This window comes from Microcaecilia unicolor, chromosome 6 (genome assembly GCF_901765095.1).
Source record: "Microcaecilia unicolor chromosome 6, aMicUni1.1, whole genome shotgun sequence".
Lineage (NCBI taxonomy): Eukaryota > Metazoa > Chordata > Amphibia > Gymnophiona > Siphonopidae > Microcaecilia > Microcaecilia unicolor.
The window spans coordinates 318,343,725-318,358,072 of NC_044036.1; the positions used below are offsets into that span (position 1 = coordinate 318,343,725).

Genomic DNA, 14,348 nt, shown 5'->3' on the forward strand with positions numbered 1-14,348 from the left:
GGGGGTTGGGGTCCCCCGCCAGCGAAGGTAGGCGACAACAACGGAGGGGGAGGGTTGGCAGCGGTAGGGGGGTCCAGGGCGAAATCTGCGGGGGCCCAGGCCCCTGAGGCCCCACGCAGATACGCCCCTGCTCCACGGTAACTGTAAGAATACTGCAAAGCCCCTAAAATAGTTGTGTGCTAGCTGTTACCACACAGTAAATAACACATTAACCTCCAGATTCTATATAAGGTGCGGTAAGCAGCACACGTTAAATTGTGTGTGTGGCCTAGTTACGTACGCTGTTCAATTGAGTAATGAACCAATTAGTCATGATAATTGGCCAATAACAGCCAATTTATCATCACTAATTGGCAATAACTGGAATTTACGTGTACTGCTTTTTAGGCGTAGTCTAAAAAGAGGTGTGCTTAAATTCCAATGCACATAGCTTAAAAGGGGAGGAGTGTAGGCGTATCAGGGGCATCAATCACATGCACGTTGTTAATAGAATTTGGGGGAACATGCGTACTTTTAGGTGTGGGTATTTACACCAGGTTTACAGAAGTATAAATGGCTGCCCCTAAATGTATGTATGTTCCCCCAGCCTATGTGCTATTCTACAAACTACATCTTACTGTAGACACGGTTTATATAGAACTAGCCGTTCAGCCCGTAAAAACGGGCTAGTATAGGGGGGGGGTTGAAAGGCCCCCACCCCGCCGCCGAGTTCGCCGCTGCCGCTCCCCCTCCGAGTTCGTCCCCCCCCCCCCCCGGAGCCGTCGCCACCCACCTTCCACCCGGTCGGGCCCTCGCTCCGCTATTGAAACAGCGAGGGCACGCAGCACACAGCTCTGCTGCTGAGCTGCCGTGGCCTTCCTTCTTCTTCTCTGCCTGTGTCCCGCCCTCGTGTGATGTAACGTCGTCGAGGGCGGGACACAGGCAGAGAAGAAGAAGGAAGGCCGACGGCAGCTCAGCAGAGCTGTGTGCTGCGTGCCCTCGCTGTTTCAATAGCGGAGCGAGGGCCCGACCGGGTGGAAGGTGGGTGGCGGCGGCGGCGACTCCGGGTGGGGGGAGCGTTAGCGATGGCGGTGTCCCTCGCAAATGCGCAGTAGAGACCCTCTCTGTTCCGCCCCCGTCATCACATATTGACGCGGGGGCGGGGCAGAGAGGGTCTCTACTGCGCATTTGCGAGTGAGTACGACACTCACCATTTATATATATTGATAGTGCTACTCATATTATTCCAACATGCCTACATTTAAGACACCTCAGATAGAATCCGGCCCTAATGATTTATTAAGAGGGCCCCTTAGTCTTTCAATCATAGTTTTGCCCCACTCCTACATCCCAAATCCTTTTCTCCATCATTTCTCACTTGTTTTAATAATTTTGAGTTTCATAAAAATAAAGAAAAAAAAAAAGACTTCAGCTTCCTGCAAAGATAAATCCAATAGAATCTTACTGTTCTCCAAAGAAAATGTCTGGGACCCAGAATAAGTTCACTGGCAGTGTAATATAGGTGATATTACAGAAGTCCTCAGGATTCCAAGACAAAAATTCATTTTTCCAATGCTGGAAGATAAAACAGTTGTTTATTGATGTTCATGAAAAAGAAAGCTCAATTTCCTGCTCACCTAAGAGAAAATGTTGCTGAAAACAAAGATTCTTACCACTGATAACCAGATGTAGTAGCTTGCAGTTTGTAACTTTTCAACCTAGAGAAGTGAAAGGGGAACAGTTTCGTATCATGGCAATTTTATATAATAAGGCACTTTCCAGCATAGGTTGTTTTAGATAGCAAAATAGCTGTTTTTGGTGCATATTGACTGTACCATGTTTTTATTTTTATATTGTGTGTTTGTGTGGGTTTTTTTTTATTATACATGTGGTTAAAATGATGTGGTAGCCATGTTAATCCACTTTAAAGTTAATAAGTAGAAATAAAAAAAACAAAGAAAAGAAAATAAGAAGATACCTTTTTATTGGACTAACAATACATATTTTGTAGTAGATTTTGGAGGCAATACTTTCATCTGATATTGTATTATTTTTTTCACTTTATTGTGTTTTATTTTTATTTATTATATATGTAAATTTGTACTCTGCCTAGAATTGAAGGAAGAGCAGAATAGAATTTTTTTTTAAATATTTCCAATTCCTATCTCATTTACCCTCAGGCCCACCCATAGCTACATCCCTGCCCAGGGCTGGATTTATGCATATCGTGGCCCTTAAGGGCCTGCCTTCGATTAAATAGGAATTAAATTTTAGCTTTAATAGTTTCTCATGACAGTGAAGTGTGAGGCACTTTGTAATATGAGACTCTAAGCTGTAGCTTGGTTAGCTTATACATAAATTCAGCTCTGCTCCTGCCTCAGAACACTTTCTGTCCCCCCCCCCCTTTTTTTTATATTTTAATTCAGCTAACAGTTCGTCATACTTCCTGTAATTTAGTTCTGCTGTCATTGGCTCCTTTTTGGACATATGATCCCTGCTCCCGCTATCTCATGGGCCTTTCCTATTGGCTTTATGCCTGCTGGGTAAGCAATCCCCCCTCCCACTGTGTACTAAGAGAAGATCTCCATTTTTTGAAATGCCTTAAACCCTGCAAGCAGCCTGCTCCTAACTTGCTGCCAATCCCTGAAGCTGTTTTGTCTTTTACTGGTGTCACACAACAATACTCATCAGCCACTGATCTCCCAGTTCCTTCAGGCTGAAGGTGCTGTATTGAAGGACAAATTCCTTTCTGCAAAGACAGTGGCTGCAGTTCAGCAACTTCAGATGCAGTCTTGTCTTTTGTTTATCAGCAATCACTGTGCTGGTCATCTTTTGTTTGGGCAAGTCACAGTCAATAGGACAGGATCATCCAATGTAGTGTACAATTCTATAAGGATTCCCTCATGATCTCTGAAGCATCCAATGGTAATTAAAGAATGTACAAATGAAATTTAATTGGATTTTAGAGAAAATGAGGTGATAAAAATTAGAGGGCTACTTAAACCACTTTTTTCAGTTTTGTCAGAAACTTAACCCGTGATCAAATTTTGTTGCAATTTGGTTTCAACTGAAACTGGCTGCCCCTAATCTGTGCTCCGCTCCCTTATTCCCTCCCTCCCCCAAACAGGAGCAGCTCCCTTCCCAGACCCTCTGCCCCCAACATAACATGGGCAGCCGAGACACCTCGGATTACAAATTCACAACAGTACAGGAAATACAATAATTACACGTACACAGTATTTCATATGGCATAACACGGCCGCAGCTTTATTTGGATACAAAACATCTCAACCATGGGTATACCCAAGCCTATCCAGCCTCGGGCTCATTGTCCAACCCAGTCCGCCGTCATAGCAAGACTGACCAATCGTAACCTGAGCTCCCCGCCGTCGAGCAAGGGAGCTCAACCGTAAGCGCAGCTGCCCCAGCTGCCTAGCTTACACCATCAGGCTTGGGTACCCCGCCACTCGGCCGGGGTAGCACAGCTTGCCCCAGGCCCCCCACACCAAAAGCTGCGGCCTGTTGTGCCGACATTACCTCCTCTATCACGTTCTGGAGATCATTGTTAAACAAGTCATTTCCGATGTCAGATAGGTGCGTACCATCTTTCCAGAATATTTCATCAGCCCAAGTGTGTGTGATCTGCCATCCGCCCCTGGCCATCACCCCCGCTGCTATTTGCCTGTTCACTTTCTTTCTGGGCCTCCCCCATAGCTTCCTGTTTCTGTGCCGCCATCGAGGGATTATGTCGGACCATACTATGTGTGTAGTGGGAAAAAGTTGAGAAATTAGTAACAAATTCCGCTCTACAGCGCGTACTATGTCAATGCAGGGGAGTGTTCCGATGTCGTTTCCTCCCAGGTGAATTATAATGGCTATGGGGGTGGCTAAGATGTCTGCTTGGCGGCGAAGTAATGGGACCAGCTGGGGCCATTTCATGCCTGGCACACCTGTCCAATGTATCCTCAGACCTCTTGTAGCCATGCCTAAATGGGAGCCACCTGGTCTTGTCTCCGCTCTGCGTGCGGCCCACTTAATGAACGAGTGGCCAACGAGCCACATGGTTGAAGACCCTGCAATATAGAATGATGTGTATATTACATAGTACGCAAAGGGTCCTGATTGCCGAGCGATTTGTCCCTGATGTATCCCCTGTAAGCCTCAGATCGCCATCTGCCTAATTTTTTGATGGATGATGGTGGGAAACCTAGAGCTGCCGCACATGTGGCGGCTCCTATCCTGAAGGAATGTGTTCCAAATCCCTTTGGGTCGCGTCCTGCCTTTTCCAGGCATCTGCGCAATACCGCGGAGAATTGGAATAGGGTAAGAGGGGATCTATCCCGGTGCACTAGGAAAGCTTCACAACCTGAGGGCCTCAGTGATAGGTACTGCCTGACATTATCTACGGGACACGTTTGTAAGGAATCTACCTGAGTTAATGTGACTGCCCCTTGCCCAGTTGGTCCGTCTTGGATCTGTGGATTACAATCCGTAGAGTATTGTCTGACAACTTGACCCCGTTTAGCTGAAGGCCCGCTCTTACAGTGTTTTTCTTGGATGGAGCCACCAACTCACATACCCTCATTGCCCCGAAGAAGGCCAATGTAAATGCTGCTCGGAGAAGCCGAGTCTCGAATTCTGATGTGCACAAGGATTCCAGTGCATGCCAGATTTCCAGCAACAAATCGTGTGTGATTGGTAGTCTCCAGTCCGGTCTAGCGCCGCGTTCGCGCCGCCAGCCTTCCAATAGTTTTTTGACTATGAACCTGTTTTTTGGGTCACCCCATCCCGCAATTTTTGTGAAGAATGAGAATGCGGTCAGCTGCCTAGATACAGAGCTGTGGGACCCTCCGTTCTGTTTCGCATGTATTATGTAGTCCGCAATCACGTTGTCTGATACTGGGCCTTCCTGCCATCCCTGCGTATACAGGAAGGAACAGACTCTCCGGTAGGCCGCTGTGTAAGTTGCCCATGTTCGCGGGGCCAGAGATTGTTTCAGCAATTGCCAGGCCTCGGGGTTCCGAACCTCCATAGGTAGCTGGGCACCGGTTCCCCCTCCACCGCTGCTTGTGGTGCCAGTTTCCGGAATTCTTCCCACTTTGAACGAGAAAGAGCATCAGCAATTGGGTTGCGAGCGCCAGGAACATGCTTCGCGCGCAACAAGATATTGTTAACTATGCACAGCATGACTAGCTCACGCGCCAAGTCCACTACCCGCGAACATCGCGCCGTTTGCCTATTTATTATGTCTACCACTGCCCTGTTGTCCGACCAAAAAACTACTCTTTTGTTGTTTAATCTCGCTCTCCAAATGGCCACTGCTACTACTATGGGGAATAGTTCCAGGAATGCGATGTTTCTAATGATGGGCTGTTCTTTCCAACTTGACGGCCATACGTCCGCGCACCATTCCCCATGGAAGTAGATGCCAAAACCGATGCTGCCAGCCGCGTCTGTATACAGCTGCAAGTCGGTATTTGATATTGGGGCGTCTAGCCATACTACTCTACAATTGAAATCGTTCAGGAACATGTCCCACACTCTGAGGTCATCTTTCATGGCTTTTGTCATCCTGATGTGGTGTGAAGGCTTACGAACCCCTGCCATTGAGCTGGATAGCCTGCGCAGGAATGTCCGACCCATGATGATAACTCTGCACGCAAAGTTGAGGCTGCCAACCAGTGACTGCATTTCACGCAGAGTAACCTTTTCTGTGCTCAAGGCATCTGCTACTAGTGTTTTCAGCCTCTCAATCTTATCCACGGGGAGCGGGAATCCAGCTCAATGCCCAAGAACTGCAAGCATGTAGTTGGATCACATGTTTTCTCTCTCGCTAAAGGGATACCGAAGGCCTTTGCTATTGCACGAAATTGAGTAAGTGTGGACTGGCAAGCTGGACTGGCTGCTGAACCCACAAACAGGAAGTCATCTAAGTAATGTACGATATTCTTTCTCCCCGAGGCTGCTTCTACTACCCAGTGCAGGAATGTGCTGAAACATTCAAATATAGAGCAGGACACGGAACAACCCATGGGCATGCACTTGTCGTAATAGTATTGCCCTTCAAACTTAAAACCCAGTATGGGGAAATTATCAGGGTGTACCAATAATAGTCGGAATGCTGATTCGATGTCTGCTTTGGCCATGAGTGCTCCGTGACCCGCTCGCCTCAGTAACTGTACGGCCATGTCGAACGTAGCATATTGCACTGAGCTAGCCTCAGGGGGGAGGAAATTGTTCACTGATCCACCCGCCGGGTATGATAAATTGTGTATGAGTCTGTATTTACCTGGTTCTTTCTTGGGAATGATTGCTAACGGGGAGACTATGAACCCTTCGAAAGGCTGATAACGGAAAGGGCCCGCCACTCTCCCCAAGGTTAATTCCTTAGTGATGCACGTCCTGGCTTCCTGCCGCAAGCGCATCACTGAGGGGGAGTTTCTAGATGTTCTGCCTCGTTGTGTGCCGTAATAAGGAATTCTAAATCCGTGTGCAAAACCCTCTGCTATAGCAGTTGCATCCTTCCTGCGAGGGTAATGTGCTAACCAAGGCCGCATAGCAGCTAGGTTAACCGGGGAAGGAGCTTTTACTCTGTTATGTGTGTCAGAGCTGGGCAGCGGCTCTGTCGGGCTTTCTTAACACATTTGCTGGCGGGGTGTGGGGCCCCGCACGTGGCACAAGCATGCTTGAATTTACAGCTCGGTAAGGTACATGTGGCCCTGTTGAATCGCCAACAAACTCCCTCATGTGGCCCAGATGATCTCCCCGCGCCATGCAACCGCCCGGGCCGAAAGGACCTACCCTGGGTGCCCGCTGCCGCCCCTCTGTTTGTCATAGTGTACAGCCATAGGTCTACATCTTTCCATCCCCACCCCAGTGCGGGGTCGTCGTCCATCCTGTCCCTATATTCCTCATCATATTTTAACCATCTGTATCCCTCGTAATCTCTGTATGCTTGCATTATGCTGTGGGCATAAGCCAGCATCGGGCTGTATTGGGTTGGGTCGGCATGGCCTGCGGCATCTATCACCCTGAGGAATGCCCATAACCAGTTAAATAACGATCTAGGTATGCCTTTGGGCCGTGCCATAGAATTTTCTTTTGCGTGTTTACTTCTCTTCTTGCTCCTCTTCCTACCCTCTAGCACCTGAAACATATCAAAATATTTCTTGTTCTTTACCGTTTTTCGTGTGGATTTGGGGACTAGCCTCCATATGCACGGCAAGGCTGCCAGAGGCGGGGGACGTTCGTCCCTGGAGCCGGCTGCCGCTAATTCCGCGTTCTGTTCTTCGTCGTCCTCATCCGAAGAAGAGGAGGATGAGGACGACGAATCCGTACTGCTCTCTGTGTTGGAGTCTCTTCGCCTACTCTTTTTCTTTCCTTTCCCTTTCTTCTTCTTCTTACCCTTCTTGTTTTTTGTGGGCTTAGCCTCGCTGGTAAGCGTGCTTTGACACGTGTTGGTGCCTCCTCTCTCAGTGTGTGCGCCCTGTTCTGCTCGACTATTACTCTGTTCAGAAAAACTCTCTCTCTCCCCCACAATCATGTCGACATTTACATTATCAGGTCTGTGTGTGCCACCGGACGTACCTGCAGTGTCCATCATCTGCGTGGTGTCTCTCAGAGCAGGCTCCCGTACCAGGCTAGCTGGTTTAGGGCCCCCGGAGCTGGGGTCCAGGTTGCCCGGGGCTACTGGGTGTGCAGGGGTCGGGCCGCGCCTGTCGCTTGCCATGGCTGATAAAGGGGGGGGGGCAAATCCTGGCCACGCCCCGTAGTACGGAGGTTGTGGGGTTATCCCCAACCCATGCCGTACGTCCATGGAGGCGCGATGGCGTGCGGCCCTTGCCCCATCACTGGCCCCTGAGGCTCCGTCGCCTGCGTTACTGCACTCTGAGGCGTAGTCCATCCTGAGATTGTCGGCTGGTGCAGCCAGCCTCCTGATGTGCCCGGCACCGTTTGTATGGGGATGCTCTCCGCTGCGTTGGCTGCGTCTTATCGTCCCGTGGTTTTCTTTTTGCTGTCTTTTTTGGCCGATACGGTGTCTGCGGGGACGGCTTATCCCGTTGCCTTCTTGCTTGGTTGCTTTCTTTGTCCTTTCTTTTTGTCTGCAGTGCTGGGTGGCTGCGTCTCCGCCGTTGCGTTGGTAACGTCCGCTTCGCATCCTGCTGCCTCGTCAGCCTGCGTGGGTGATGCACTGTGCCCGTCCTCAATTCTGATTTCCTGGGTGGGACAGTTCTCGACCGCACTTGTACTTGCATCCGCTTCCATTCTGATGGGGAGGGTAAGGCAAGGTTGTCGACAGACAAAAGGATCTAAATAGACTTAAAAGATAACAAGTTAGTATCCGCTTCGCCCGCAGAGAAGCCCACTGGCAATGAACCCCCCCTTTTTTTTTTTTTTTTATTGTAATATATGTATATATATTTTTTCATGGGGCCCTGTGGCATCTCGAGGTGCGAATACTCTATAACGGTAATTTAGGCGGCTTGCCCTTTCGCAATTATCTCTAGTGATTTATAATATATGTTACTATTATATTTTATTTATTACTATTTATTTAATTATTTATTCTCTATTTATTATTATTATTATTATTTTTTTTTTATTTTATTTTATTTATTTATTTATCTATTTATTAGAATAGCCGCTGCTTTCCCGGTCCCCACTGCTAACTTTGCCATCTCCAATATGGCCGCCTCATATTCCCATCTTCAGTTATTTCTCATTAGGATTATGAGCCCTCCCCAAGATGGCCGCCCTCAATAATACAAGACACTCTGCACTGCCCTATCCAAGATGGCCGCCCCCAGAGAAAAGCATGCTCTATCTAATATGTCTGCCCCCTGCCTGCAGCATGCATTACCAGAGATGGAAGCCTACTTTCTGCCTTAATGGCACCGGACCTACTAAAGCAACCCGAGGTGCTGTAAACACGCCAACTATTTTTTTTTTTTTTTTTACTTACGATTTTACTGGTCGCCCGGCTTTCTCTCCTCTGCGCTTTTGAATGTTTAGCGGTACAACACTTGCCGCTTCTCGATCTGCTGCACTTTTGGAGCGGTGCGGGGGCCTGGATCGCCGGTGTCTGGGATGGCCGGTCGCGGTGCCTCACTCGTCTTCGTGTCTTCTTGGGGCGGGCTGCCTGGGGACTAAAACGCCGATCCCGGAAGAGAAGCCACGCGACCAAATTGCGCCGAGGTAGGCAGGCTCAATCAGTTAAACGCCGCTAAAGCCGCCGCCGCTGTTGAAGGTGCCCCTGCACCGCACCTGGAGCAAAAAGAGCACCTGGAGCCCGGAAGCAAAAAGAGGCCGTCCGAGCTCCAACTCGGGGTTTTTAAACCCCCGCTCTCTCTCCTCCCATGCCAGCGGGGTGCCTCCATTTGCGGCGGGAACGCACCCACTCCGCTTCCTGGCACCCCGCTGGCATGAACACGCATGCCCCTTGGTGCACGGCGCCATGTTAGCTACGGCTCGGTGCACCTCTGGGGCACTGCGCCTATCTTGAAGCAGCTCTTCCCCTGGACCCCTGAGCCTACCTTACAATTGGTGGTCTAGTGGTGCAGTTGGAGCAGAAGCAATCCCTGGTTACTCCTGCCCATGTTGGCTCCAATCTCAAAATGGCTGTTGTGACCTCTAACCGCAGTCTTGCAAGTACCCTGCAGCTCCTAAACAGTAGATCCACAGTATTTTTTGTTTGGTTTGGGATGGACATATCTTTCATAGGAAAGAGAGCCACAGTCTTTCCTCATCCTATATAATAAAACGCACCTCCAACATTCTGAAGCTGACTGCGTGGCTGAGGCATTCCTGCTCTCTGTATCCATCTCCTGAATTGACATCACGTACTTCCGGGTTCGTCACAAGCAGAAGTGACCAATCACACGAGGTTTCTCGGCTTCAGAATGTTGGAGGTGCATTCTATTAAATAGGATTGGTCAGTTCCTTGAAGCACAGCCAGAGCTCAGCGTCCTGCACAGTAACGCTCAGACACCAGAGAGAGGGGGGGGGGGGGGGGACCTGACACCAGAGAGGGGGGGAGATATCTCTGTCACCCACACTCTCTCTCTCTCACAGTCAATGTATTTCTCTCACTCACTCTCACACACTGTCTCTCACACACTCTATGTCTCACACTGTATCATATTCACTCTCTATGTGTCACACAGTCACTCACACACTCTCTTGATCTCATACCTTCAGTCTCACAGAGAGTCTGTGTCTCACACACACTCTCTCTCGCACACACTATCTGTGTGAAACACACTCTCTCACACTGTCTCACATACGCACTTGCACACACTCTCATTCTACTACTACTCATTCTCACACACACACACACACACTCTCTCTCTCACACACACACACTCGCACATTCATTCACTCTCTCTCTCATACACAGTCACTCTCACATACACTCTCTCAAACATACACACTCTGAGGAAAACCTTGCTAGTGCCCGTTTCATTTGTGTCAGCAATGGGCCTTTTTTACTAGTCCTATTTAATAATTTGCACCTCCGTCTGGATGCCTGGGTTCGTAACACACTTTCCATTGGTCAGTCTTGGTGATGATGTCAGAGGCGGACCAATGGGAAGGAAGCCAGCACCAGCCAGCGGAGGTGAATACAGAATAGCCCCTCCCCCCCGTCCTCCCTCCAAGTTCCAGGCCCCCCTCTCCTCCTCCCCCTCTCCTCCAAGTTCTAGCCCCCTCCGAGTTACATGCCCCACTACCTCCCTCCCTCCCTCCCTCTCCTCCGAGTTACAAGCCCCCCTCCCCTTCAAGTTGCAAGACGCCCTCTCCCTCTGAGTTCTATATCCCCCCTCTCCTCCGACTTCCACGCCCCCGTGCCTCCCTCCCTCTGTCTCTCTGCCCTCCCAGTGCAAGCACGACCTGTCCTCCAGCAGCCCCTCGCCTTCCTAATTGCCAGCTGTAATTTAAAAAATCTTACCTCGGGGTTCAGTGTCAGCATTGAAGGCGAGTGGTGCTTCAGACTGCCTTCACATGTGTCTCAGCTCTGCCTCTGGTCCCACCCTCATTTCCTGTTTCTGGAAGGGCGAAACCAGAGGCAGAGCTGAGACACATGCGAAGGCAGTCTGAAGCGCTGCTCGCCTTCAATGCTGACGCCAAACCCCGAGGTAAGATTTAAAACATTACAGTCGGCACTTAGGAAGGCGAGGGGCTGCCAGAGGACAGGTCATGCTTGCATTTGAAGGGCAGAGAGAGAGAGAGGGAGGGAGGCGCGGGGGTGTGGAACTCGAATGAGAGGGGGGGCGTGGAACTTGGAGGGGAGGGAGGGTTCCTGGAACTCGAGGGGGAGGGGGTCCTGGAACTCGAAGGGGGGTCCTGGAACTCAAAGGGGAGGGGGGTCCTAGAACCTGAAGGGGAGGGGGTCCTGGAACTCAAAGGGGAGGGGGTCCTGGAAGGGGAGGGGGTCCTGGAACTCGAAGGGGAGAGGGTGGAAGTGGTCCTGGAACTCGAAGGGGAGGGGGGCAGGGGGTCTTGTAACTCGAAGGGGAGGGGTGCCTGGAACTCGGAGGAGAGGGAGGGAGGCAGGTAGGGGGCATGGAACTCAGAGGGGAGGGGGTCTGGAACTCGGAGGAGAGAGAGAGGGAGGTAGGGAGGGGGCCCTGGAACCTTGCTAGTGCCCGTTTCATTTCTGTTGGAAACGGGCCTCTTTTACTAGTTTTAAAGATAATTTCCTCAGTTCAAGTTGCCACAAGTCTCCTCTCTTGCCTTCCTGTGCATCTCTTTCCTATTCAAAACTTTGGTTAAAAACTGAGGGCTAGATGCACTAAACTTAACGAGCCAGCAACGTGGTTTTTAAACTGGTTCTAGCCAGTTTAACGTGCAAGTAGTAAACCAGGACATGCACAAAAGGGTTCTCCGTGCCATTTTCCTGTCATGGTAGCAGCTAACGAAAACGGAAGCAAATAAGCAAATTAGTATTATAATGTGTATACGATGCGATGCACTTCCGTTTTCCGATCCCCTTACTGTGGAAAACCTAACGGGAGGTCTGCACCTCTTGTTGGGGCTGCTGTGAGGGAATCGGAAGGAAAATAAACGTACAAACCTTACAGCTTTCTTTTGTTTTTTTTTTGGCTATTTTCCTGCTCAAACCTCCCTGGAAAATTCTTGCAGGGCTAAACAACACCTATAGCGAGCTCCAAAACACATCTGAGAAGGACGACAATGTGGAAAGAAAAACGTCCACGTGCTCGTCAGGGACGTCCTTCTAAAGTGCCTAACATGGACGTCCTTCACTCAAAAACAAAAAGGCGGGCCAAGCTATGGTGCTGTTGAAAGGAGAAGGGTTTACTGAACCGGTAATGAGGGTTGGAGGAGCTCGGGCTCAACAGCAGTAATCAGCCTGTAATGCTTTTTAATGAATCAGGGTTCGGGACATGCGAGGACGTCCAAATCAAACTATTTGAACGTCCCTTTTGATTATGCCCCTCCAGGTCTCAGGCAATCACAGTGCGTTTAGCTGACACCAGTGACAGCTAAACGCGCTGTGGTTGGCTGAGAGAGACCTGGCGGAGGGGCATAATCGAAAGGGATGTCCAAATAGTTTGACATCCTCGCACGTCCTGATTCTCTCTGGCGGTGGTCGTATGAAAAACGCATCCAAGAAGGACGCCCATCAAAAAATCTGTAGGAAAAAAAAAGTCCAGTGCTCGTCAGGGACGACCTTTTTTTTTTTAATGTGAAGCTGTCTTTGAAATGTGCAGAGCAGCCAGCATAACGATTGGCTGCTCTGCGCATGTCCAGCTGGCTGACAAGCTTCCAAGGAAATTGCGTGCAAATGAGCTAACAGCGAGCAGCTCATTTGCATGCGATTTCCTTCATGTATGCCCTTTCCTTACCGATTCGCTAGGGGATCAGTAAGGGAAGGGTTCTTCCTTGGAGTTTAGTGCATCTAGCCCTTAAGCAACATGCCTGTTCCACACATGATTTTAAAACCCGTATTATATCCTCCTCCAGGCTAAGGAGCCCTAACCTTTTAAACCTTTCTCTATAAGAATGGTGTTCCATCCCCTTTGATCACCCTTCACTATATCTTTTTGAGATGAGGTGATCAGAATTGCACACAATATTCTTAATTTTATTTTCCATTCCTTTCCAAATGATTTCTGCCATTCTGTTTGCTTTTTTTGACCACTGCTGCACACTGGACTAAAGAGCTCAATATACTATTCACAGGGACTCCAAGGTCTTTTTCCGTTGTAGTGACTCTTACTATGGAATTATGTACCCAAGATTAGGATTATTTTTTCCCTATCTGCATCACTTCCATCTCTATCTATCTATCTATCTATCTATCTATCTATCTATCTATCTATCTATCTATCTATCTATCTATCTATCTATCTATCTATCTATCTATCTATCTATCTATCTATCTATCTATCTATCTATCTATCATTTATTTTACCCATTTAACTTCTTGATAAAGACTGCAGTTATGAGTGGTATAAATGGTTTACAATCAATAAATTGCACAAAGCATTACATGAAAATATAATAAAAACATATAATTCAGTAAACAGAGCAAAGCGTAATGACGCATAGGTGTGCACAATAAGAATTCTAACAGGAAAGGAAAACCTGCCCATCTCAAATTTAAGAAAAGGTATAAAAGAAAACATTTAAATGGGATGGGTTTTAGTTGAGGTAAGGTTGGTGGAATCCTGGTCTGCTCTACGACTAGCATGTAGGTTTCCCTGCATGCTGAGACCACCTTTAGTGCAGACGGAAAATGGCTGAGTTTTCATTTCCTTAATTAATGGCCACATGCTAACTTCCCAATTAGCATGTGGTCATTAGCACGTGAACCCTACCGACACCTAACCATGCACTAATCGGTAGGCACACGGCAGTGTAGCTGTGCTAACCAATTAGTGCTGGGCATGCCTACTCTCCGCCCCAGTGCTAAAAATATAAAGTATTTTTTGTACCTGCTGGGAACTGTGCACAGATGTCAACATTACAGAGGGATGCCAGACTGCACCAATTTCCCACTTAGTAAAAGCAGAAGCGTAGCCAGGTTCAGCCAGGTTGACGGTGCAGGGGGAACGACAGCAGACTTCTGTCGGTGCACATTTTCAGTGCTGCACAATGAAAAAAAAATAGGCGCCAGCAGAACTTCGTTTAGGGGAGCTGGCGCCCCACCGAGCTATGCCACTGAGTAAAAGAACCCCTAAGGTTTAAATTCCAGCAGAAGTTTCCCTCTAGTTATATCAGGATAAACTAACAAGAGAAAAAAAAGTGTTTAAATAAAACAAGGAATTTAAAAGCCAGCACAATTTTAAATAAATGAAAATCTGAGAAAATCAAAAAAGATACAAACAGAACACCTAAACCGAAGGGAT

The 14,348-nt window shown here is 48.6% G+C and overlaps 1 protein-coding gene across 1 annotated transcript in view; it reads right to left on the bottom strand.

Moving 5' to 3' along the window:
• Positions 1-7,708, bottom strand: part of LOC115472560 (5-hydroxytryptamine receptor 3A-like) — a 47,321-nt gene extending 39,613 nt beyond the window's left edge. The window contains exons 1-2 of the mRNA XM_030206857.1: positions 7,160-7,708; positions 1,445-1,554 (exon numbers count right to left, since the gene is read on the bottom strand). Coding sequence (XP_030062717.1) covers positions 1,445-1,554; positions 7,160-7,708 — 659 coding nt within the window. The remainder of the gene's footprint in view (positions 1-1,444; positions 1,555-7,159) is intronic.
• Between the last annotated feature and the right edge of the window lie 6,640 nt (positions 7,709-14,348).